This window comes from Anarrhichthys ocellatus, unplaced genomic scaffold, assembly GCF_004355925.1.
Source record: "Anarrhichthys ocellatus isolate YVR2014 unplaced genomic scaffold, GSC_Weel_1.0 scaffold43, whole genome shotgun sequence".
NCBI classification, from domain to species: domain Eukaryota; kingdom Metazoa; phylum Chordata; class Actinopteri; order Perciformes; family Anarhichadidae; genus Anarrhichthys; species Anarrhichthys ocellatus.
In genome coordinates this window covers 1,544,786-1,567,394 of record NW_022280073.1, presented here as the reverse complement: position 1 = coordinate 1,567,394, position 22,609 = coordinate 1,544,786, and the positions used below count along the sequence as shown (strand labels likewise).

The following is a 22,609-nucleotide window of genomic DNA, read 5'->3' as shown; positions in this document are numbered from 1 at the left end:
TCAACAGCCCCGTTGGAGAACGTGGCCTACACCAGGGACCGATTCCGACCAGAGCTTTCCCACGTGTCTCCACAGCCTACTTCCAGTTTTCCCACTATCTGAATAAAGCATACAAATGTGGACGGTCTCCTTTATAAATGAGTGAAAAGAAAACAGATGAATCCACATTTACTTCAGTGTTCTCAGGTTACAAGACAAGATACTGCATGACGTTTCATTACAGCCAGTTTACCAAATGAGCCAGACTTATGTTGGTTAGTCTGACTCATATTCAGTTCAGTCAGTTCCATGAAGTAAATTCAACATAGTTCAAGCTCAGTTACTATGCTGGGAAGCTAACATGGTCCGGGGCACGTCAACTGTCAGGCTATAGGCCTGAGTTGTTACTCAACCAGAGCTCCTTCAACATCGACATGATGAGAAAACTGACTTTCTGGAGCACTGCCTTATTTTCTTAAAGTTTATATAAAATCAACTTAAATGAAGGACAAATTCTATAAATTATTCAATGATTAAACAATGATAAGATAACTTAGTTTGTAATTACATGGCATGTGATAGCAAACGTTTGAGTTTAAGGAACATTAGTCTTAATCTAAATTACCCCAATAAAATGATGAGAGTTAACAGTACAGCTGCAAAAATATATTTTCCAGACTAGTATTCAAATTCTCCATTTTGCAGACAGGAAACCATGTATGAAATGTATCGGTTAATACATTTGCTTATGTTATGGCTTTATTTCATCTTTTTTTGGAGCTTTAAGTTTTTTTTTTTCCACTTTCCCCACAATTTCATTGAAGTCACACACAAGTCACATCATTTGTATATTGTATTTCAAAGTTGAAGCTGGCTGTAGGGGAGAAGGCATTACAAATTAAAAGTCTGTACTCAAGTGTCTCCACATGTATTACAGCCTTGAGGTTTAATATCAATGTATTCTCTCTTTCCAAATATTTGAATGTATTGTTCTCAAGATTTCATTTGTTGTATCAAAATATTTCATCATATTCTGTGCATTCCAATACCCATGCAACTTCACGATTTAGTGTGCCACAAAATGCAGAATGCTAAAAATACCAGCATGTCCTACTGCATCCGGTCCCATTTTGCAGGTTGGAAGACAGCATGCTTTTCTGTCCATTCTGACCCACAATCCTCTGCAAGGCAGATACATGAGTAAGAGGATCGAAGTGCAATGTTATGAAGCAGTATGTTGTGCATGCAGCGTGCACCCAATTGAATGCACACTGCATGCAACAGTGAGTACTGTGTTTGGGCAGCTGCAGTACGTACTGAAAGCAGTGTACGATTTAGAACGCTTGGCTATGTCAACCAAAATAGTATCAGTAACTAAGATAGTCCGTCTGATTGCGAAACTAAAGACACATTCATGCTTTGTCAGTTCTTAGACATACAAGCTCTCCTGTGCTCTGGTTAGGAGGAAAGATGTGATGAAATGGCTTCTTCACCACCATTAACATACATGACAGTGTACAAGTTTAAGTGCAGGAAAGTAAACAGATTTGGTGCAGTGGGAAAGACTGCAGAGGCCTGTGAGAAAGATACAATAAACAGAAGACAGCCACCGATGTAAACAGAGGGCCGAGAACACCAGCAGCTGCGAGGAGCAGTGCCATCCCTGACAGTAAGGACTTTGCATGGCTTCCTCACTGCAATATACAGAGCTGAAACTTATTCTACAGAATAAAATGCCGTTCTCCAATTCTTTGGTCTGGATTTTGGAACCAAGTGTCACAAAAATCAATTATCCATCGCTGTAGAAAACGTAGTGCAGTTTGAATATAATCCCAATGATGGAAGTACAAAATAGAAAAATCACTGATCCACTCAGTCTTGGTTGTCGTCAGACGCACCAGAAATGAGGCTTTGACAGCTGAGCTGCAGCCACTTATTTATGCATGCTGTCCTACTTGGTGTGAATATTGATCATCATCTATATAGATCAGAGCTGCACATAATTTAGCCATTTTACCGTGGCGATTATCTGCCCACAGTAGGCCCTGAACGAGACAGAAGCCTACAAGTGTCTCACTGTATACTGTGCAGTTATCCAGAGCACATCTATTCCCACAACGCTGTAAATCACAGGAAGTACAGATGGGAAACTGAAGTCGGGTAGATTGACCACAACTTTAAAGAAGCTGCTTGTGATCGGCTAAACACTGAATGACAGGGACACCTGGTGGAAGACAACAGTACCGTACTGCATGCTTTAAAATGTGCGTTGCATTCCAAATCGCAGCACACTGCAGCTGGCACCCTGAACTTTGACGCACTTTCTCAAATGTCTGCTGTACAAAGGATTGTGGGTCAGAATAGCCAGGAAAGCATGCTGGCTTGCAGACTGCAAAATGGGACCAGATGCAGTACAACATCCTGGACCTTTTTGGCAAACATGTGAAGCACTATGTATTGGGACATACTAAATGTCTTTCAGGCATACCTAACAGTATTGGAACAGTTCTGCATGGACATAAACTTTGGACTGCAAACATCATCCCTCAGAAAAACATCTGCCCAATCACCACAGTTCATTGTAATACATCTGAGAAAGGCGGTCTGTGAAGACATGCATAAATGAGACTGGAGTCAATATCTATGTAATTATTACAGGTATGAAAATTCATAGGGACAACACTTAGAAATGAAATAGAGGCCTGAATTTTGAATGAGAATTTTATTACAGCCAGCAGTTTACAATACAAATCACCTTTCATAATGCTCAGCTACCACCTTCCTGAACATGGCCGATATTCTGAGCACTGACAGTAAAATGACATATAACAGAGGAATGCATTCAAATTTATAATCTCGATTTTTTTCTATTTTTCTATTTTTTTCCCAACAAATTTTGGTTTATGATCAAGGTCTAGTTTTATCATCTCTAGACCTGGCAGATTAATTGTTTTTCTTTTTTTAAGAAATAATTTATCATTTTGCAATGTTTTCAGAGTTTTAGGTTTTTCAATGTTTAATATTTTTTTCGCTTTTTCTTCGGTGAAGCAGGTTTCAATCTGTAAGACAAAAAACAACATCGATGCTTAAACTTATGGAATCGACACGTTAACTGATACAGATATCAAAAATAAAATCCCCACACGCACCTTAGACGCTGGGAACTCCAGCAGGGGTGGTAGACTTCTGAGCCGCCTCCTTGGCCTGGTGGGCCTGGAGCACAGCAACAGCCTCATCCACCTGAAACAAAACAATTCATGAACCACTGCATATGAAGCACTTCTGTTGTACTCATTCAGGAAGCTGCTAGCAACCAGGCTCATGTCAATTTAGAGGAGCAAAGACTGTTTTCAAATGGATAACTAATTCCGGAGATCTAACAGCTTAGCCATTAACTGACCTTTGAGCGCAGCGACTCAGGTGACTCCAGCATGTGGAGAAGTTCAGAGTTGTCGATCTCCAGCAGCATACCGGTGATCTTGCCAGCCAGGCTGGGGTGCATGTTCTGGATCAGGGGGAACAGACGCTCACCTGAAGGAAGAAGAACAGCAATCAACAACCGTTTCAAAACGCATGAAACCAGACTGAATGTGTCAAATAACTCGGTGACCAGACAGAATCCTATTTGTGTTCGTTAGTTCTCTGTAACTCTCGGAGCAGAGTATGTACTGACCCAGCATCTGCTTCTGTTCCTGAGGAGGGGCAGCAGCCAGCATGGAGGCAGTCAGGGGCTCTTGTCCTTGGACATGGACAGCAGGCTGGAGAAGGAAGGAAAGATTTGAGTTTAGAGACATATTCAGACCAACCGTAAAAATCACCAAATGCAAAACTACCACTGCATAATTATCACAATCTATTTCTACACTGCATGAATGACTGACTAAAAGGTGAGTGCTGTGTATTGTGAATATTGTATTGACTTGTGTACACATTGACCATGTGCATGCACACACACAGTAGTCAGAAATGCAGATAGTCCAAAAGCACAGTTCTTATGAAATTTCCAGTCGTTTATGAATGAAACTATGTAGACTTTTTTAGTCGTGGCCTTACACCAAGGCCACGATGGTCAAATCAGTACATACCTGCTGCATGGGGACCTGTGGCTGGGACGCCATGTGCTGCTGGGAGTTGCGCACACCAGCGGCATACTTGTACTGGGGCATAGCTCGCACTGGGGCGGCAGTGGCTGACGCACCGGTAGGGCGTTGGCCGAGGGCCTGGGTGGCTGAGGAGAGGAAGGTGAGAAGGGCACTTCGTCAAAGCTACATCGGTGATTAACAGGTGCCGACAGAGGAACAAAACAGAGGTTTCTGTGCTCTGAGAGCTGAAATACTTACGCATGCGCTGGGACGCCATCATGCGTGGGACCTGCGCATTGGGGGTCGCGGTGGGACGGATGGTGTTGAAGGTCTGGGGCCGGGGAGCTGATGGGCGCATGGCATTGGGCATGTTTTGGAAGTCTGAAGGAAGAGGAACAGCATTAGAGATCCACGCGGGAGTAGTCATGACTCAGCACTTTCAATGTTAACAGAGAGTGCTTGTTACCAATTCAGCTACAGTATCACTTTGGCCGTTCTATTCACTAGATATAAAGTATCTACTTACGTTGAGGCCGCACGCCTTGAGTGGCCCAACGAGGGCTGGGGCGAAGCTGCGCCAGCTGGTTGGCAGAGTAGTATGCGGCACGGTTCTGGGCCTGAGCCGGGCGGAGAGAAACGATTCATCATTACATGGTCTCTTACAGCCACGGTACTGAAACATTTAACTACCAACAATCAGGTATGCTTAGTTGTCAGGCAGAGGGGGTGGGAGACTCACCTGAGGTATAGCCGCCATGAAATAGCCTGAGGGTGGGGCAGGCTGATATGGGTTGAGGACAGGGTTCGGCACAGCACGGACTGTGGCCATCCTCTGCATGTACTGGTTGGTTAGATGGGCTTGACGCTCCTCCTTACGCTGGGCCAGGGCCACATACAGTGGCTTTGTGGCAACAATACGTCCGTTCATTTCTGTAACGGCCTTTGTTGCCTCTTCCGGGGAAGAGAAACACACAAAGCCAAAGCCTTTGCTGCGGCCCCCCTCCATCATTACCTTAGCGCTAGTTATGGTTCCGAATGGAGAGAATTCTTTACGTAGGCGCTCGTCGTCCAGGCCATCATCCAGGTTTTTCACATACAGATTGACACCCTGGTGTATGGAAAACAACAAAATAATGAATCAAGAATGAGTCAAATCAGCCGAGTCTTGTAGAGCCAGCAACCATTGTAGCCAATGACAAACTAGTTAAAATTAGGTTTTAGAAGGCTGCAAACTGTCACAACTTTAATTCTCGATCCTTTGCACCAATTTTACTGTTCATCACAATTTGAACTACTGAGCCTGTTGGTAGATACACCCCCTACATGGGTATCTTCACACTGACTGGTAGGGGGGCATCAGGGCCCAGAATGCATCTGTTATTTGCGAAATTGGCGTGTTCATGCAAAAACCCTGTAATGTGTCGAATGAAATTGCTACGACAGAGTGGAAGGCCAACAAACCTGGTATCTCGTCATGCGATCCTGTTTCATCTGCTCAAATTTACGCTTGAGCTCATTCTGCCGCTCTCCTTTCTTCTGTGCGCGGCCCACATACACTTGTCTGCCATTAAGGTCTTTGCCGTTCATGTCGTCCACAGCCTGCAATGAAATAAGCAATAGACTGAATGGAAGACATGGTTGTATTGATTTATACTCACTCAGCAGAGGTACAGTGACAGGTTAATTTTCCAACTAATCCTCACCTTTTGTGCATCCTCGTGTCTCTCGAAGCTGACAAAGCCAAATCCCTTGGATTTGCCACTCTCATCAGTCATAACCCGGATGCTAAGGGCAGGTCCTACAACAGAATAGCTCATCAGTACATATTAAAAAAAATTGGACCAATTAACACTGGCAACCTACTTAATTGTAAGCATGCCACTCTCTGAAACAGTATCATTGTCTTACCATATTTATTAAACATCTCCCTTAGCTTCTCGTCATCCATGTCCTCCCCAAAGTTCTTGATGTAAACATTGGTAAACTCTCTGGCGCGTGCCCCGAGCTCAGCCTCCCTCTCTTTGCGAGACTTAAAGCGGCCAACAAATCTGTTGGTTAAATGATGTAAAATATTATTATTTTTTTTAAAATACAATACATCACACATAGCAAGACAAGACTTGGCTTAACCGCTAAATTACCATAGTTTTCAAATTACTTTTGCTGGAATATCAACGGAAAACCCAGAGCTTTTGTAAAAACTGTCCGATGCAAGTCTTTTTTTGCAACAAAAAGTACATGACTGTCAGCAGCCACTGATTACAATGTGGAACACCCAAAGCTCTCTTATAGCTGCAGTGTGATCTTAAACCAGTCAAGAAGTAAAGCACTAATATTATCATCTACCCCGGGAGAGCAAAAAAATTAATTATTCAGGAGGATGCATTTCAGGTTAATTGCAATGAATGACTAAACAAGTTGTAACACGGGCATCTGCACCAAGTGAACATGGTAAGCAGTGTAGACTGCAGGAAAAATGTGACAGCAATCACTTTGAATCTAGACATTTAAATCTTTCTTATGAACCAGGCTGCTTCAAACCACGCTTTCCCTGGTGTCATTTCACAAAGAAACGCTATGAAATGAATTACAGAATACTAGGATTGTACACTACTTTAAAAACGAATAACTATTATTTTGGATAGTATTTCACAACTACACTTGCACGGATTTAAAGGTTCCCTGCGTCCAACACTGAAAGATGTTCAAAACTTGGTGCTGCTCTTTAGGACGATTGTCATTCTTCACTTGGTTGTATGAAAACAGAAAGGTCAGTAGGCAGGATTGGAGATGGGTTTGAGGACAAGATGCAGTTACACACAAACTCGATTAGATATAAAAGTCACGTTAATACGACACTCCAAAAAATACCTATCTAAACAAGTGTAATTGTAGTCCCACTTACACTTTTCTGTCATTGAGCAACATGCCATTCATTTTCTCAATGGCCCGCTCAGCAGCCTCGTGGGTCTCAAAGTGCACAAAGCCGTAACCCTTTGAGCCATTTTCATCACAAACCACCTTGGAAAGGGGAGATTTGAGCATGTCAAAACAATCCCAAACACCATGCATTTAAAAACACACCAGACACACACACACCATCAGTTTCAATCTTTAGTCATGCAAACTAGTGTTCTGTATGTAAAGCACTCAAACACAAAGGCAGAGGTGGACACAGTGAATGGTGCCCTGCCTACCTTGCAGGACAGGATGTTTCCAAAGGCAGAGAATGTGTCATAGAGGGCTTTGTTGTCAATGGACTTGTCCAGGTTCTTGATGAAGATGTTGCCCACTCCGCTCTTCCTCAAGGAGGGGTCCCGCTGAGACCACATGATGCGGAGGGGCCTGCCTTTGATCACATCAAAGTTCATGGTGTCCAGGGCTCGCTCAGCTGGAAAACAGGACAACATTTTAAGACTGGACACTAGGTTCATATGTCTTGTCTGGTAGCCAACTGCTATCACTTCTGTACCTCTATAGAAACTAAAAACAAGACCGATGCATGACATGCTCAGTAGATAACGTAATCTGATATCATGATTACTAAAACAATTCTGCTTATTGCATCAGAGATGCCAGGACATAGCATGTCTAGTTCGTGAAAAAAAAAATATAAGTCGATATGGTGCCACATCCCTTTTGCTAATATTTGCTGCCCTGTGTGCTATAAAAACTTAGCGTAAACCTACCATCAGCGGGCTGCTGGAAGTTGACATAGGCATAGCCGAGGGACCGACGGGTGATCATGTCTCTGCACACCCGGATGGAGAGGATGGGCCCGGCCGGGCTGAACTTCTCGTACAGCATGGCCTCCGTAACGTCTGGGTGCAGGTCTCCCACATAGAGGGAAGCCATTGGGTAGCTCGGCGCGCTGGGATTCATGTTGGACGACGTGTGCTCGCAGGGAGTACAACTGGAAGGTTATATTAACTCGATATATTGTTGACAACAGTCAGCAAATATACGCCTGTTGTATTAAGAGATTCCTGTGTCAGGTCTCTTCAACAACGTGTTACAAATTAACAGCGCAGACACATGTACTAGCTGTCTAACCAGTTAGCAACGTGGGCTAGTTAGCTTGATTAGCAAAATGTCGGAGCGTGGCCTAACCGATATGGCTCGCGGACTTCACAATTTTGAACCGGTACTCTACCTCCGTCAGTTATAAAACTTAATTATCGGTAGTAAACGAAGCAAATGTTCTAGTTTACTCGAATGACAAAGCCCTTAAAGGGAGAAATAAGCGCTTGACAATATAACTGGCTAACGGTAATCACCCACGCTTCCAACAATGAGGCTAACTGCTTGGCTTGCTAACGTTTCTTCTCGTTTCCGTTTTTCGTTCTTTTTGAAGTCTTCTTCGCGTTGCTTGGGTTGGCAAATGAAATCCTGCTTCACCGATTTTTTTTTTCTTATAAAAATATGTCTGCGTGTGCTCTCTAGCTTTTGGTTTGTTTCATAATAATAAAATGTGTGCCGAGACTAGCTCCGGAGCACACCCTACGCAGACGGATTACGAGAATGAAAGGAAGGTCGGTGGAGGTTGTTGAGCGATTCTAGTCGAAACCACGACGCTTGTACCACCAAGGCTGACGTCACACTTATCGCGATATTTTACACCAGCTTTCCTTTAGCGCATTACAGGCGATTTTCTCTTTATTCACTTGAAATGTACAGTCCCTAGCTCTATTTGGAACAGGTAACGAATGTGTCGATGGTCAGCTATTCAACAGCTGGAGCCATAAGTTGTTTTTTAAACTACTCGATGCACCAATTATATTTCCCCGAGTCAGCGAAACAGTGATGCTCTGCTGTGACCCCGCTAGCTTCCGAAATAGCATAAACTGGCCATTTAATAATCTACATATCAAGGAATTACCTAGCTCTGTCCAATATCATCCCCTTACGCTTGTCCATTCTCCAGCACATAGTTAATGCTTCGGCGTCTCAGTATTTTTCATATGTCTGAAATAAAAGTGGATGCACTTTTGGGCATCCTCCCATATACTGTACGTCCCTGGACTCCAATGTGTTCATACTACTACTTTTAAACAGGTAATGAAATGGTTCACCTGAATAATTTATCTCGAATTGATCCCTAATGTTCATACATTGTTGATTAACCCAACAGTAACTACGTATTATAGTATAAGTAAATAAATATTTTTCAACGCCCTTGAAATAAGTAGGGCAATAAAATGTCAGACAAATTTCCCCCTCTGCTGGGCGCGCTCCCGCGAGCAGTCACGCGCGTCTCAGCCGGTCGGCACACCTACAGGCGGCTTCAAAGAGCGAAAGCTAAAAGCTACACAAAATGCTACATTGACAGCTTTTTTTTCGTTTTGCAATACTGACGATTCCGACAGGCACTACCAACAAACGCATATCCCATTTCTATTTTTTGCATTACCTACAGGGTACAGTTGAATGTTACCTTGATTACACTCGTGTGCAAAGTGAGCACAAACTGTTCTCCGCAGATGTGCCAACGACTATGTTTCACTCTCGGGGATGGTTGAGGAGATGGCTCTGCACTGCATCATCCCACTGCAGTGGCCTCCTCCCACGTTGTCATGGCAATAAGGGCAGCAAAACCCACAGCTGTGTATTAGTAAATGGCTTTGTTTCCGTTCCTTCAGCTGTTCATTCAAACATTGGCATTGAAGCAAGCTTGCTGGCTTCTTGATTTTGGAACAAGACAGTGATGATGCTCGAACCCCATGAAATGGTTGTTCAACACTTCTGCTGACTTTACCGATTAGCTTAGCCTTTTGGAGGTTTGCAGTTGTAAACCTTCCGCGTCTCCTTTCTCCAAAGGTCCAGCGTATTCAAACCTGTGGCCCTTGTGTGCTTGTAGTGTAGTTCTTGTATTTTCCCTTTATGAGGAAACCTTCAGATTCTCCTATGATGTGGTTTGAGGACACATCACAATAGACATTTACCACAGCAACGTCAGGAGACTATAGGAGACAGTCAAACTAGTGCATAATGAGTGTGTGGCTCTCCCGTCTGCTCACAGCCTGTGTGACTCACTTATTCTTGTGATTCACACATGGAGCATCTCTGGTACAAAGGCAGCTGACTTTAGCATCCAAATATAGCAACCGTCGTGGCTTTTGAGGCAAGATGATCACTCGAGAGACGAAAGTCATTCACGTGAGTTAGAAATGACTTTGGATAACAACTCAAGACTACCAGTACATCACACAAGGTTGAAACTTTTAAATTATTATTTTTTATTCCACTTACATGAAATTACACATTTCCCCCCCAAATAACATTATGCTTGGGTGTTCTGTATGAAAATTCCAAAGACATGAACAAAGCTAGCCCGCCCGACCACAACCATCCTTGCATCTCCACAAACTAATTCTTACCAACATGCAGTTGAGGCAAGTATTGAAAGAAAAAAGAATAAAAGACAAATAAAATTAAAAAAAAATCTTAATTTGATAGAGCAGTAACTAGATAAGCACATGGGATTTCTTCTTCTTTACTGCTGTGCTCTTAAAAACAACAAGCTTGTGTGCTCTTTTGTTCAATATTTTCTATACCTCATAATCGATACATAGAAATACAAAAGCAGGTCACCCGAAAACAAAACGAAATAATAGAGTAGTAAGTTGAGCAACCGACAGTAAATGGAATGTAACCGTTGTGTTCCAACAAAACCTCGCACCTCCACCGTCTTTACCTCCGCCGCCATTCCTCCTGCCAAGCACAGACCAACAGCTGCTGTCCTACTGTGAGCAGCCAACTCATTGTGAAACCAGATTTATCATCGAGACACGGTGTTAATAGAGAACATGGCCGTGAACATGAATAGGATACACAGTACAACTTTTTTCTGACTCTAAAAGCTCAACCAGCTGCATGTTTCATGAGCTGAGAACTTGCCCTCTTACCCACCACCTCAACAATGCAACAACCCTATTGCTCCCCCACACAAAAAAAAGGTCAGCGGACCAGCAACCAAACACTTTACCCTTCCACATGGACCCTCCCGCCACGCAATTCAAAACTTACCCTCCCTCCCCATCCCCTTTCCCCACAGTTACTACAAAAGGAGGAATAGTAAACCGGCAGGAATGAGATGAGTGTTGAGAGAACTAAATAGAAAAAAGATGGAGAGAATTGGACGACAATGATAATAATAAGGTGGTCTCAGTGTTGATGGACATGTTGAAGATGAACCGGGATGATGGCAGGTAGACAGGGACGACTGTGGGGGTCTGGCTCATTCTCCGGTCTCCACTTGATCCTCTGCCTCCTGCTGGTTATCAGAGGTCCACAGCTGAGAAAAGAGAGGACGACAAGCAGGGGAAAGGAAAATAGGGCAACGTCTGTTAATACGATATCTATTCAAAATGCTTGAGTTTCATTTGAATGGACAGTTCGGAGCTTTCTGCATCGTCTACATGTTCTCACTTTTACATTTTTTTTGCAATTTCTGTTGATGCCCTGATGTAATGGTTGTGACGAGAGTTTTGCTTCAGTACCACGGTGAAAGTAAGAAAGTGATAAAATGCAGGTGAACAGACAATTTAAGTGGATGAAACTGGTTTTCCATTGCCACTTAAATTTACACCATATTCCTTATGAATGGCTCCAAAAATGGTATTAAACTATAGTGCCTACTTCTCTGATCAGTGTGTGTTGGTGTTTAAAAAGCAAACATTTACACAACACTGAAAAATCAGCAGTTTAAAAAAGAGCTGCAACCATTAGTCGTTAGCAGAAAATTAACCGGCAACAATTCGGATTACACATTAATCTTCAAGTGATTCTTAAGCAAAAACTGCATTATATCTGGTTTCAGGTCCCCAAATGTGTGCATTGGCTAGTTTCAAAAACAGCACTTTGGGTTATGAGAAGCTGTGATTGGCATTTTAAAAACAATACAATTGAGGAAATGATCAGTAGAATAATCAATATAGAAAACAATGAGTTCCAGTCTTATAATCTACATTATTATTGGCACATAATATGTTAGTCATTTGAGTTGATACATGTTTAAAAAAAAAAAAAAAAAAAAAAAAAAAAAAAGGGGGACTTACTGTCAAGTTGTCTCTCAGTAGCTGCATGATTAGTGTACTGTCTTTGTACGAATCTTCACTCAGTGCATCGAGCTCTGAAATGGCCTCATCAAACGCCTGAAGAATTAAACACACTTATAACAGCTGGAAAAGTGATGTGGTCTTAAACAAGCTGTACGTGGGTAGAATGTAAATATCAACTTAGTTTTTACAGGTTTTGGTGTCTGTATTTAAACAGCTCTGCAATCCATTTCTACATGTTAAATACATTAGCACTACATTGAGCAGCTTAATATCTTCAAGTGTGAGGAGAGAGTTACGTATATGGTGTTGTGAACCTACATCTTTAGCCAGCTGGCAGGCCTTCTCAGGCGAGTTGAGGATCTCATAGAAGAAAACAGAGAAATTGAGGGCAAGACCAAGACGGATTGGGTGCGTGGGCTGCATTTTCTTTTTGCTGATATCAAAGGCAACTTGGTAGGCGTTCTTTGAGTCCTCCATGATGGCTGAGAGGAAAAAAAGGAACATAAGAGCCGAAGAACATACAAACTGACAATTTCATTAAACTTTGTTTCATACAGTGTAGGACAAAAACGTACTACACAATACACTCAGTTACCGGTTTATTACGAACACCTCGATAAAACAACCCAACAATAAATCCTACCATAAGATTTGGTTCAGTTCTCACACTATTTTGTCCTTCCTATTATAATCAATTAAAGTAAGAAAGTTATATCAACATCTCACTGAAACAGTTAAAACAAACTTACAGTAACTGATGACTAATACTATAGATGGCCACACCTCTCTGTGGCATGAACAAGGGCCTCTATTTCAGTTTGTGTGGAGTGTAGAGCACCAAGGAGACAGCTCGCTGGAAACTTCAACACAAGATTTTGTGAAGGCCCAAATAAAGTTTCTCAGAACATAATGTTAAAGAAAGCTAAGTTGTACATACTGTCTTACTGTGGCTAACTTGGTGGTGCTGTTAGAAGCTGGTCTTCACAGTGAAGGAGGTCTTATTAAAGCAGATGCAGGAAGTCAAGAAACAGACAGACCTGTAATTCACGCCTTGTTTTCAGAAATCAGCAGCTTGTCAGCTTAGGTTAGCATAAAGACTGGAAACAGCTAGCATGGCTCTGTACAGTAACAATGTCCAGCTACTGGCAGCTTTAAAGCTCACCAATTTACACTTTGAATCCATGCACACAAAATAAAAAGGATGACTCCTTTGAGAGATGTCAGAGTTGGACAGTGTTACTGCCTGTAGACCATCTAATTAATACTTTGAGTTTGTAATTGGATGTACAGTGCCTTGAATTATTATTATTTTTTAAACGTATGTAGTCACTTGTGTATCCTTTCGCTAAGTTCATCACTGTCGTCTCATGTGAGCCGTTTGAATACATATTCCGTCGGACAACATTTTGAGTAACAAAAGGAAATGACCTTTTGTTTTTTGGTAGTAAATTAATTATCTCGTTTTGTAGCGATAACAAAGCCTGCTTTCTCTTTTTAAGAAAACATTTAAATTTTTTTTTGAAACATGTCCATTTGGGGCTTCCATACAAAGATGTGGTCATGCTCATCTAAAAAAGACTCAAATTAATCAACCCCCCAAAAAATCCTATGGTCTCAAGCTGGTGACCAGAGACCAGTCTCTTACTGCGATACTGTTTTAGAACCAACAGTGAGGAGCCAATGTCAGAAAGCTTATACCAAAACTAAGTGTTCACTTAATAATACCTTATACATCTTTTTTTGACTGGACTAGAAGTTGTACACACTAGATCTTTATAGACAGGAAAACATGCACACGCATATACAATTATAATCAAATAAACCCACACACACACACACACACACGGTATAAAAGAGATTAACACAGAGCTTACTCTTCCTCTCGTCTCCTGTAGCCACCTCAGCCAAGTAGCGATAGTAGTCTCCTTTCATTTTCAAATAGAAGACTTTGCTCTCTGCTTCAACGGCGTTTTTAACGAGATAAGTGTTCAAGAGAAACTGTGGCAAGAAAACAAACAACATGTATTGTAGACTGCTAGAAGGGAACAGACCACAGAAGATGTTGTCAACTAATGTACATAGTTCTTTACAAGTGGGGCTGGCAGACCCCTGAAATCAGCAGAGTTGATTTGTATACTTGGGTACAACTGCTATAAAATATGCACACAATTCATTAACAAAGAAGGCAATACACAGATTTCTACAAGGATCATTTGACAATAAAACCCATCATTTATCCACGGACAAAAGTAGTCATTTCATTCCATTCAAATAAATCATCAAGGCCAACATTCCTCAGACCTAAATGAGGGTAGAGCTGGCTACCTCCTGCAGCCTTGGACGGTGAGCCTGAGACTTTGCCGTAGCTACATCACAGATCACGTTATGTGGAGAGTGGGAAAGGGTGGAGGAGGATAGAGCGGGAGGATGGGTGTATGGAAGAAAGATGGTGGGGGTGGAGAAAGATGGGAGAAAGCTAGGCTGCTGAACTCCTGATGAGCTTTTGCTGAGGAAGTAGGTCACTCAGAGCCAGTGTGGCTCTTTCCAACACGAGCATGCCGCACTTGACAACCTCTCCCTATTGCCAACCCAACCTCTAGCTGGCAGGGGAACGGCACTGCAGTACACTCAGTGGTTACTGCTGATAACGCTGTCGGCAAACTTTATATAATGGCCAAATGGTAAAGATAAAATGCCCTGGTCCGTCATGTGATGGGGCCCAAAAAGACTTCAATAGACTTGGGAAAGAAATCTGTAACTCCATGGCTTTTTCTGGACAGAGGGCTGGGTTAACAAAAACGCTCATAATGCAGAAGATGCAGATATTCTTATCCGAATACTATACGCTTAAGTGATCCCATGCGCCCCTGAGCCACCTCCATAGGAATAAACAGGGTGCTGCCTCCAATGCCGTTTACAGTTCTCTTTACACGTGCATGCTCTCTGGTATGGACAGCAACATGAATACACCACTGATGCTAGATTACATAGTAAGTTCTGTTAGCAATACAAAACATTACTTAAAAACAGCATTAAAGTGCATATTGAGTTTGCTCGTCTCCGTTGATCGGACTTTTGTATAGCGCAGCGGTCTTTGGACCACCAAACATAGAAAAAGGTGTCGATACATACGACCAGACTATATCACTTTCACACCAAAGCAAAAACCCAGAGAATATCCGTGTTTGCTATTGGTTTGAACAACCAACTTGCTGCAATGACGTTTGATAGGGTGATTAAGTAGGCATGGGCTCTTTTTTTGTCTTCACGCAACTACTTCCAGGAGTTGCGCAACAGAGTGCTATAACATGAATACCATGGAGACTAAAGGTATGAGTTTCTTCCTCTCTATGGCAGCTGGTTTTCATGCTGCCTGTGATTATGGCATTTCAGAACAAGAACAAACATGTCTTTAGACGTGTTCAGACGACACCTTGCACAAACTAGTTTGCTTCAGGTATACCACAGCCTTATCCCTGTCCTACACCCCTCCTCCTCTGCCCTATTTACTCTCATCCTGCTCTATTTCGGTCCCCATAAGGCTGCCCGGCCGTAGTGGAGGTTAGTGAGCCAGAGCGCTGGTAGCTCAGCTGCAGCCATTATAGGATTAGGACATGCTGAGTCACCAGACAGATAATTCACAAGCTGAGAGAAGAAGAGTAGCAGAGGTCGGACAGATTCATGGCTCGAAATACCACGTGCATATGGATGGTCGTGCACGTAGAATATGAACTCTGCGTGCAATTTTCAGCTCCATATGCACTAGCGCACGTAACTTGGTACAGAAAATACGTTGTGCAGGGCTGTCAACTCTTACGCATTGACCGGGAGACTCAGAAATGACACTTCACACTTGCTCATGCCAATGAAAAATGTTAACATAAAAAACTAATTTCTGACTGATAACATTGTGGCACAAATAGGTGACATGCAGCACAACACAAACCCAGGGTTTTGGAGAGCATCTCATTCATGCTGTTGTGGTACCAGTACTTGGGAGTGGCCAAAAAGAAGATTCGCATTTCAGCAATAATTTACAATACATCATATATGAAATAAGCGGTTTCATTATTAAATTAGCCGAGAAGCTCAATGGATTTCTTCTCAAACATTCCTATGACCATATCAAATTTGAATTCGCCTAGTTCAACTTTACATTACTGTACATGGAAAGCCATCTCAAATTATATTGTAACACTTGGAAACTGTCCTTATATTTAACCCCAGAAATTTAATGGATACATTCCCACAGAGGTTTGCTAAAAATACCAATGCAATCCTGTTAAAGACGACTATTTTACTGTATAGTTTTTATGAAAGAGGGAAAAGGGGATAGATAGATATATACTTTATTCATCCCGAAGGGGAAATTTGTCAAATTGGCTGGCTACACTGAAGATCTTCTCTTGCATGTCAAAACTCTGATGAGACACACTCCTCTTGGTGCTGGCACTCATTGTTTCACAATGTTGGCTGCCTCATCTCAACTACTCATAAAAAAAGTGCACAGAACGTAGAATCTTTCAACAGCTTCTTATCAGACTACAACCTGTATTATAAAATATATACAGAAAAGGCTACACTACTGGAACCCAAGCCAGCTGACATGTCATCAAAAAGGAACACTATGACCTTTGTAAAGAATAAATGTTATGGCAGGGTATTCACACAAAATGATCTGCATTGTGTGAACTCAAGCACTTTGTTTTTTTACTTTGTCATCTCAGGGTTATCCATTTACTGCTCAGTGCCGATCAAATTGAGGAAGTTGGTGACTTTTCAAAGGAACTGCTGATGTAGGTGAGTGAAGACCACTTGGAGCATTACCATAAGTCAGGATTAACCCACTTTTCACTTCACCTACTGCTGAATAATTTGGCAAACTCAGACTATGAATCAAATCGATAAGGTAAGTACAAGGTGTTCTAGAAACTTAAAGACTTTCACACCAATTGAAATACTTTCCATGCCTCAGGGAAAATGCCACGATAAGCCAAAGTCATCACTGTTACGAGAACTAAAAAATGGAACAGTAGAGAAGAATTGCTGTAAGACTGCCAGAGGTAGAAATGAAGCACTCGGGGCGTGGCACTTCACAAGGTCTGCTGGGTCTTGTTGACAGAAATGACACATTCAACAGCATGAGCAGTTGAAGGGAAGCATGACTGTGGAAATAGTCCCATTACTCCGTCATCCAGCACTTCTTCACATAATATGAATGTCAACGACAAAAAGCTATAACAAAACAGAAAGACAGTAATCCAATAAAATGTTATAAATCTCACCAGCACGTCCTGGCAGATTTCCTTCAGCTCGTTCTCGATCTTTTCCCGGTACTGTTTGGCCATGTTCCTCTTCCCCTCGCCTTCGGCCTTTGACTCAATGCTGGACACCACGCGCCACGAGGAGCGGCGGGCACCCACCACATTCTTGTAGGCTACCGACAGCAGGTTGCGCTCCTCGTTCGACAGATCGCTGTTTTCCTCCGTCACAGCCTTCATTGCAGCAGCCATGTCATCATACCGCTCGGCCTGCTCGGACAGCTTGGCCTTTTGCACCTGTTCTTTCTGGACTGACTCGCTCATGACTGCTCACTGGACAAAGAAAAGCAGAGAGGACAGCCGGTTCGTCAAGAGCGAGGCAAGAGGATTTTAAAAAAATGTTTGGCTAGTACCCATTTACCAGACGTTTTTATACTAAACGAGTAAAGCAAGAGCAATTTTAAAAAAGAAAAAAAAGTGTGAAGAAAAAAGGCAGCTAAAGAGAAGTCATCTATGTGGGTTTAACTGAAGTTGAGGCAGATGATGCACCCATTTTGAGGCTTGCTGCTCTCCTTAGGAAAAGATTCTACAAGGAAACACTGATGCACTCGATGACTGTACACAGCTATGGGAGTGAAAGGGGTAATTGGGGAGGGAATAATAGCAAGGGCTATCAACTAGGCAACAAGAGGACATTGGGTACATCCAAAGTCTCTTATTATACATCCCCTCACTCCCCAATCCTCGCTGGAGCAGGAAGTCATTCAGTTAAAAATCTGAATTGTAGGCCTGAACAACAAAAGGACCACAAACTACTTTAACGTATTAGAACGATTTGTCCTTTCACGTATTGTCTGTTATTTCCCCAATTAATTTTCATTATGGATACAATCCATGATGAGAAAGAGCAGGAGAGTTTCTGACAGCAAGAAACACCCTTTACATAATGTATCGTTATTTCCATTCAGCCAAGAGTGGTTGATAATTCCTAAGTGTGGGGAATTAAGTGTTTAGTTTGAAATGAGTTACATAATTAAAATTTTCCCTGAAACATTTAGCCAAATAAATTATTGTGTATAAATACAGCAGATGCATTCTGCAAGTAGACATGGTTTCTTTGCCTCTAAACAGAATGCAGGTTATTATTCAAGTGCAGGTGTTTGTTTAACAGGTAACGGGCCACAGAGAAAACACTGCTGCTCTGGCAGCGATAGTATCTGAGATAGTATCTACAAATGTGACACTTTAGAGGAAAGGATGTCACATTTCTCTAAAAACATCTTTCCTTGTTTCTTCCCTCCTCTCGTGGTTTCATTGCGTCTCTCCGTGCAAGGAACAGAGGCAAGTGAGAGAATTATGGATACAATTTAAAAGACTTGGGATGTGTTCTATATATTTAAGCTATCAGAAAAGAATTCCTTGAAATGCTAAATAAATAAAATAAAAACATGCCTGCAAGGCATGTGAGCAAAAATGATTTGAGAAATTGACAATACTACTAAGGGTGAGGAAAAAAAAGAAAATTGATTCTTAGCAGCATCGTGATTCTCTCTTGAACAATTATGACTATGCAGAAAAACTCAATCAGAAAACGTAATACGCATGCCTCTTGTTTGCGCTCTATGCTAGGCTAAATACTAGCAGAGTTTTGGTGAGGTTGGCTGAGCTTCAGCAACCGAATAAGGATACGATCAAACCGGTACCCCCGGCTTCAAAGCTCACGTATGGAAGCATTTCGCTTCCGAGGGCGAAGCAAATCAGAACCAGAGCTTTTGCACACTTTGGAACCAACGTTTTACGGACACAGCGATACTCTCACTCTACAACCTAACCAAAGCTCAAGTCATGAAATCACTGAGGAAAGCAGGTTGGATGGTAGTAACACTATGCGTGGACATTCGTTGCCACAGAATCTAGTGTCACCGTAGCCGCGTACTTTATCACCGTTTATTTTGGTACCAGAGATGAGTGCTCATTGCCTATAACTGGAGGATTTGTTTGAAGAGAGGTCTAAATTATTTATTAATGAATAAGAGCAGCTTTTTATGTCAAATGACAGAACATGCTTAATTATGTGTTTTTACTGCCATGATGATGATACAGGCCCAATTTTATTTTCTTGTTGGTTCTCTTTGCAATACTTAGAAATGTAACCCTCCAGTTGACATATCTATTCTATTAGTTACTAATATTGATTTAATAAAAGATAAAAGTAAATTCGTCTTTTTATAAAAATATAAATCATTACAAATATGCAGCGATTAAAAAAAGTCAGTGAGCAAAAACTAAATCAAGTATAAAAAAATGTTGATGCATAGAAATGAATCAATAATCGTTTTATAGTCGCATCGTAGCCCTCTGAATCAAACCGTGAGGTGTCTAGAGAATCCCAGGCCCAAATACTACTTTTAGCCATTGTTCTATAGCACTGTATTGAGAGAAATGTAAGGTAGCAGCAGATATAATGTTAATTAAGTGATGCGTAGACTTGACACAGGAATTTGCATTGCTAGATCAATACCCTACATCTGTTTGACCCATCCAAAATAGCCAGTGGGGTTCCACAAAATCAATCATTTTTTTTTTCCATTCCAGAGTTCATGTAATGTGGCCGCCCAGACAGATTTTCAACACGACACATTTCTATACTCCATGCTTGGTAAGTTACAAAATGCATTTGTGTTACTTTCAGAAAAACTAAGGTGCTAAATGATCCATTGACATTCCTTTGACACATTGTTAGCGTGTCAGCCCGTGGGTGCATTTTGTTGCTCTGCCCGTTTTCCCCTCTGGTGGGCTTGGTTTGGTTCGTATGACGCATACGCTCCGTCTCTATACATGGCAGCTAGTGCTGAAAAGTAATTATAAGGAACAGTGTGAAACATTTTGAGGAATTAATTGGCAGCAATGGAATACAATATTCATAACTGTTTTAATCAGTGTATAATTACCTGAAACTAAGAATCTTAGTGTTTTCGTTGCACTGCCATGTTTCTACAGCAGCCCAGAATGGACACTAGCTCCAGCGAGAGCATTTGCGTTTCACATTATTTGAAGGTAGGGATGCGTTCAGAAACGTGGTTTAAACATGCCACGGTGCTAAATTACCAGAGTATTGATAAGCCCTGATGTAACTTGTGTATTTATCAGTACTTTTACATGATTTGATGTAATTTATTATCAAATTATCAAATGTGAAACCTTATTGGTCCACTGTCACTATGTTTGATGCACACTTATTTTTTCCAAACTACTCTGCTGGTTGAGACAAAGCAACAAGGACAGAGGAATGACTGATACCGACTGACTTCTGTGTTCTCCATAAACTTCAATCAGGAATGTTATTTATTTTGTTTCCAGTGAGATATTAATGACTTTATTTAGTGACTTTGTTGTGGATAAAAAAATAGCGGCTGCTGCTCTATATCAAAAAGATACTATTTATATAAAAGCTCTCTATATGTTTTTAAAGGCAGTTTAGTAATGTAGAAAAGTATTGATAAGAGTAGCTCCTAGTTGTACTAAAATCCTAAAGTTAACTCTCTACCTGAAGGCCACCGTAGTTCTCCAACACACGTGGACAGGGAGGGCTGAGCAGAGGGGTATTTAGCTGGGTGCAATTTGCAACATACCACTAGATGCCACTACATCTTACACACTGGGCCTTTAAGTATTAGGGTTGAAGAATAACTACCACGACACCAACACACTAAAGAATAAAAATCACTTAAGTGTTTTACAGGTTTGCAAAAAGGGATTGGCGAAATTGTAGGAATTGTAACAGTTTCAGCACTGATGAGCTGGCGACGTACCCGCTGTATGATGCAACATGACCCATGGGTAATCCGGGGTGTGTATGGATTTAAACAGTAAATATATACGCTACAAAGTTCTAGTTCCGTAGTTAGTTTAAGCCACGTGTGACTGTAAGAGCACTCGTCGAAAGAATGCATGCATACATACAGCTATGATAACTTGGAAGAATAACTGGATTTTGTATTACTGGTTAGCCCCCCTCTTTCTGTCGTACACACAAACCACCACACCCATCCCTGTACCTGTGGCTCAGCGAACATGCGAGAACACGGAAATTAAAGTGCACAATTACAGCGGGGTACTGTGATTCATTATAGAATATTTGACCGACACGAGCCCCAAAGCACTTCCATTAAATCTAACTTTAGTTAAATCTAACTAGTCTAGACGAGAAACACCATTCAGCGACTGAAAAGCAACCGCTACCACTAGGCCCTCGTGACCCGTTTCCAGCATGGCGCCGACTATTTCCTGAAACGAAGCTTTCCAAGCCAGGCAGCTTTTAAAATTGGCTAGGGGCTAAACCCATTGTTTTCTACCTACTCTATTCATCTCATGGTATAAAACAATTACTTGCTTCGTTGGTTTGTTTGCGAGACGCCACGCTTTTAGAAAGGTGTTCACTGGGTTTAACGTTAGCTGGCCGTTATGTGGCATGTGTGATGTGAATCGCACTTTGTCGCGTATTGGTAGTTTAGCTAACGTTAATTGAGTGACCTACTCGACATTTAAAGTCAACAATTGAAACAACATTAACGTTACAGTATAGTGGATCTTATTCTAACGTTACCTTGCTGGTACCGTCAACAAAAATGTAATGTAGCAAACGCTAAATTAAGATGAATTCCCGACGTATATCACGCATTTCTCGCTAACGTTACATGCGACAGTCATTACTCCTCAAAGGCAATGCATCGCTGTCATTTAATTATATTCTAACAGGCAAACTAATTAGCACAACCTGACAAATGACTTCAGCAAACAGGTCAACAGAATAGCAAAGCTTCAACCTTCGACCTGACCCTCCTTCCACGTCTGCCCGTCTGATGGTCCATTTTAGAACCAGCCATTAGACATGTCCCAAACTGTAGCTAAGCTAGCCATTGTTCTTTGGTCTAATGATTGTCGCTGCTCCATGCAGCCCCACAGTCAATTGGAGGCTATGCGCTTCCATTACCACTATATGTTACGATAGATTAAAAGTCCTGACGCTAAATCATGCAAACGTAAAAGTGCAGTTTCAAAAGTTTTAACTCCTTTCATACCTGTGTACTGGCAGATAGCAGTGATTTCGGCGTGCCAACAAGCTACAGCTGATTCTCTCAGCCCGTCTGTGTGAATGCAGTCCACGGGGTTTCCCTCCAATCACACCAGTCCAAGGCACGGCCGGAGGGGGGGGGGGGGGGGGGGG

At 41.9% G+C, this 22,609-nt stretch overlaps 2 protein-coding genes across 2 annotated transcripts; both read right to left on the bottom strand.

The window, feature by feature from the left end:
* Window positions 1-2,686: 2,686 nt before the first annotated feature.
* LOC116395071 (polyadenylate-binding protein 1A) lies at window positions 2,687-8,621 on the bottom strand. Its single transcript, XM_031868603.1, has 14 exons — window positions 7,751-8,621; window positions 7,259-7,452; window positions 6,967-7,082; window positions 5,970-6,109; window positions 5,765-5,859; window positions 5,523-5,660; window positions 4,801-5,169; window positions 4,588-4,678; window positions 4,320-4,442; window positions 4,065-4,207; window positions 3,653-3,737; window positions 3,380-3,510; window positions 3,129-3,219; window positions 2,687-3,038 (listed from the first exon to the last, which is right to left on the bottom strand). Exons 1-13 carry the CDS (start codon window positions 7,941-7,943, stop codon window positions 3,130-3,132), a joined length of 1,908 nt encoding a protein of 635 aa, XP_031724463.1. The 5' UTR covers window positions 7,944-8,621; the 3' UTR covers window positions 2,687-3,038; window position 3,129.
* A 1,656-nt stretch (window positions 8,622-10,277) lies between these two features.
* On the bottom strand, window positions 10,278-22,568 carry LOC116395072 (14-3-3 protein beta/alpha-1-like). The gene is made up of 6 exons (XM_031868604.1): window positions 22,464-22,568; window positions 17,407-17,715; window positions 13,996-14,119; window positions 12,440-12,603; window positions 12,119-12,214; window positions 10,278-11,355 (listed from the first exon to the last, which is right to left on the bottom strand). Exons 2-6 carry the CDS (start codon window positions 17,704-17,706, stop codon window positions 11,299-11,301), a joined length of 741 nt encoding a protein of 246 aa, XP_031724464.1. The 5' UTR covers window positions 17,707-17,715; window positions 22,464-22,568; the 3' UTR covers window positions 10,278-11,298.
* Between the last annotated feature and the right edge of the window lie 41 nt (window positions 22,569-22,609).

What these genes read in the sequence shown, in the direction of transcription:
- LOC116395072 (XM_031868604.1), bottom strand. Translation starts at nt 17,706, where the DNA reads ATGAGCGAGTCAGTCCAGAAAGAACAGGTGCAAAAGGCCAAGCTGTCC. An exon ending in CCTGCCAGCTGGCTAAAGAT is followed by an intron (nt 12,215 to 12,439) that starts GTAGGTTCACAA and finishes TTAATTCTTCAG; the next exon opens with GCGTTTGATGAGGCCATTTC. An exon ending in TACTGAGAGACAACTTGACA is followed by an intron (nt 11,356 to 12,118) that starts GTAAGTCCCCCT and finishes CTCTTTTCTCAG; the next exon opens with CTGTGGACCTCTGATAACCA.
- LOC116395071 (XM_031868603.1), bottom strand. Translation starts at nt 7,943, where the DNA reads ATGAATCCCAGCGCGCCGAGCTACCCAATGGCTTCCCTCTATGTGGGA. An exon ending in GGAGATGTTTAATAAATATG is followed by an intron (nt 5,860 to 5,969) that starts GTAAGACAATGA and finishes ATTCTGTTGTAG; the next exon opens with GACCTGCCCTTAGCATCCGG. An exon ending in GATGGCGTCCCAGCGCATGC is followed by an intron (nt 4,208 to 4,319) that starts GTAAGTATTTCA and finishes TCCTCTCCTCAG; the next exon opens with CCACCCAGGCCCTCGGCCAA.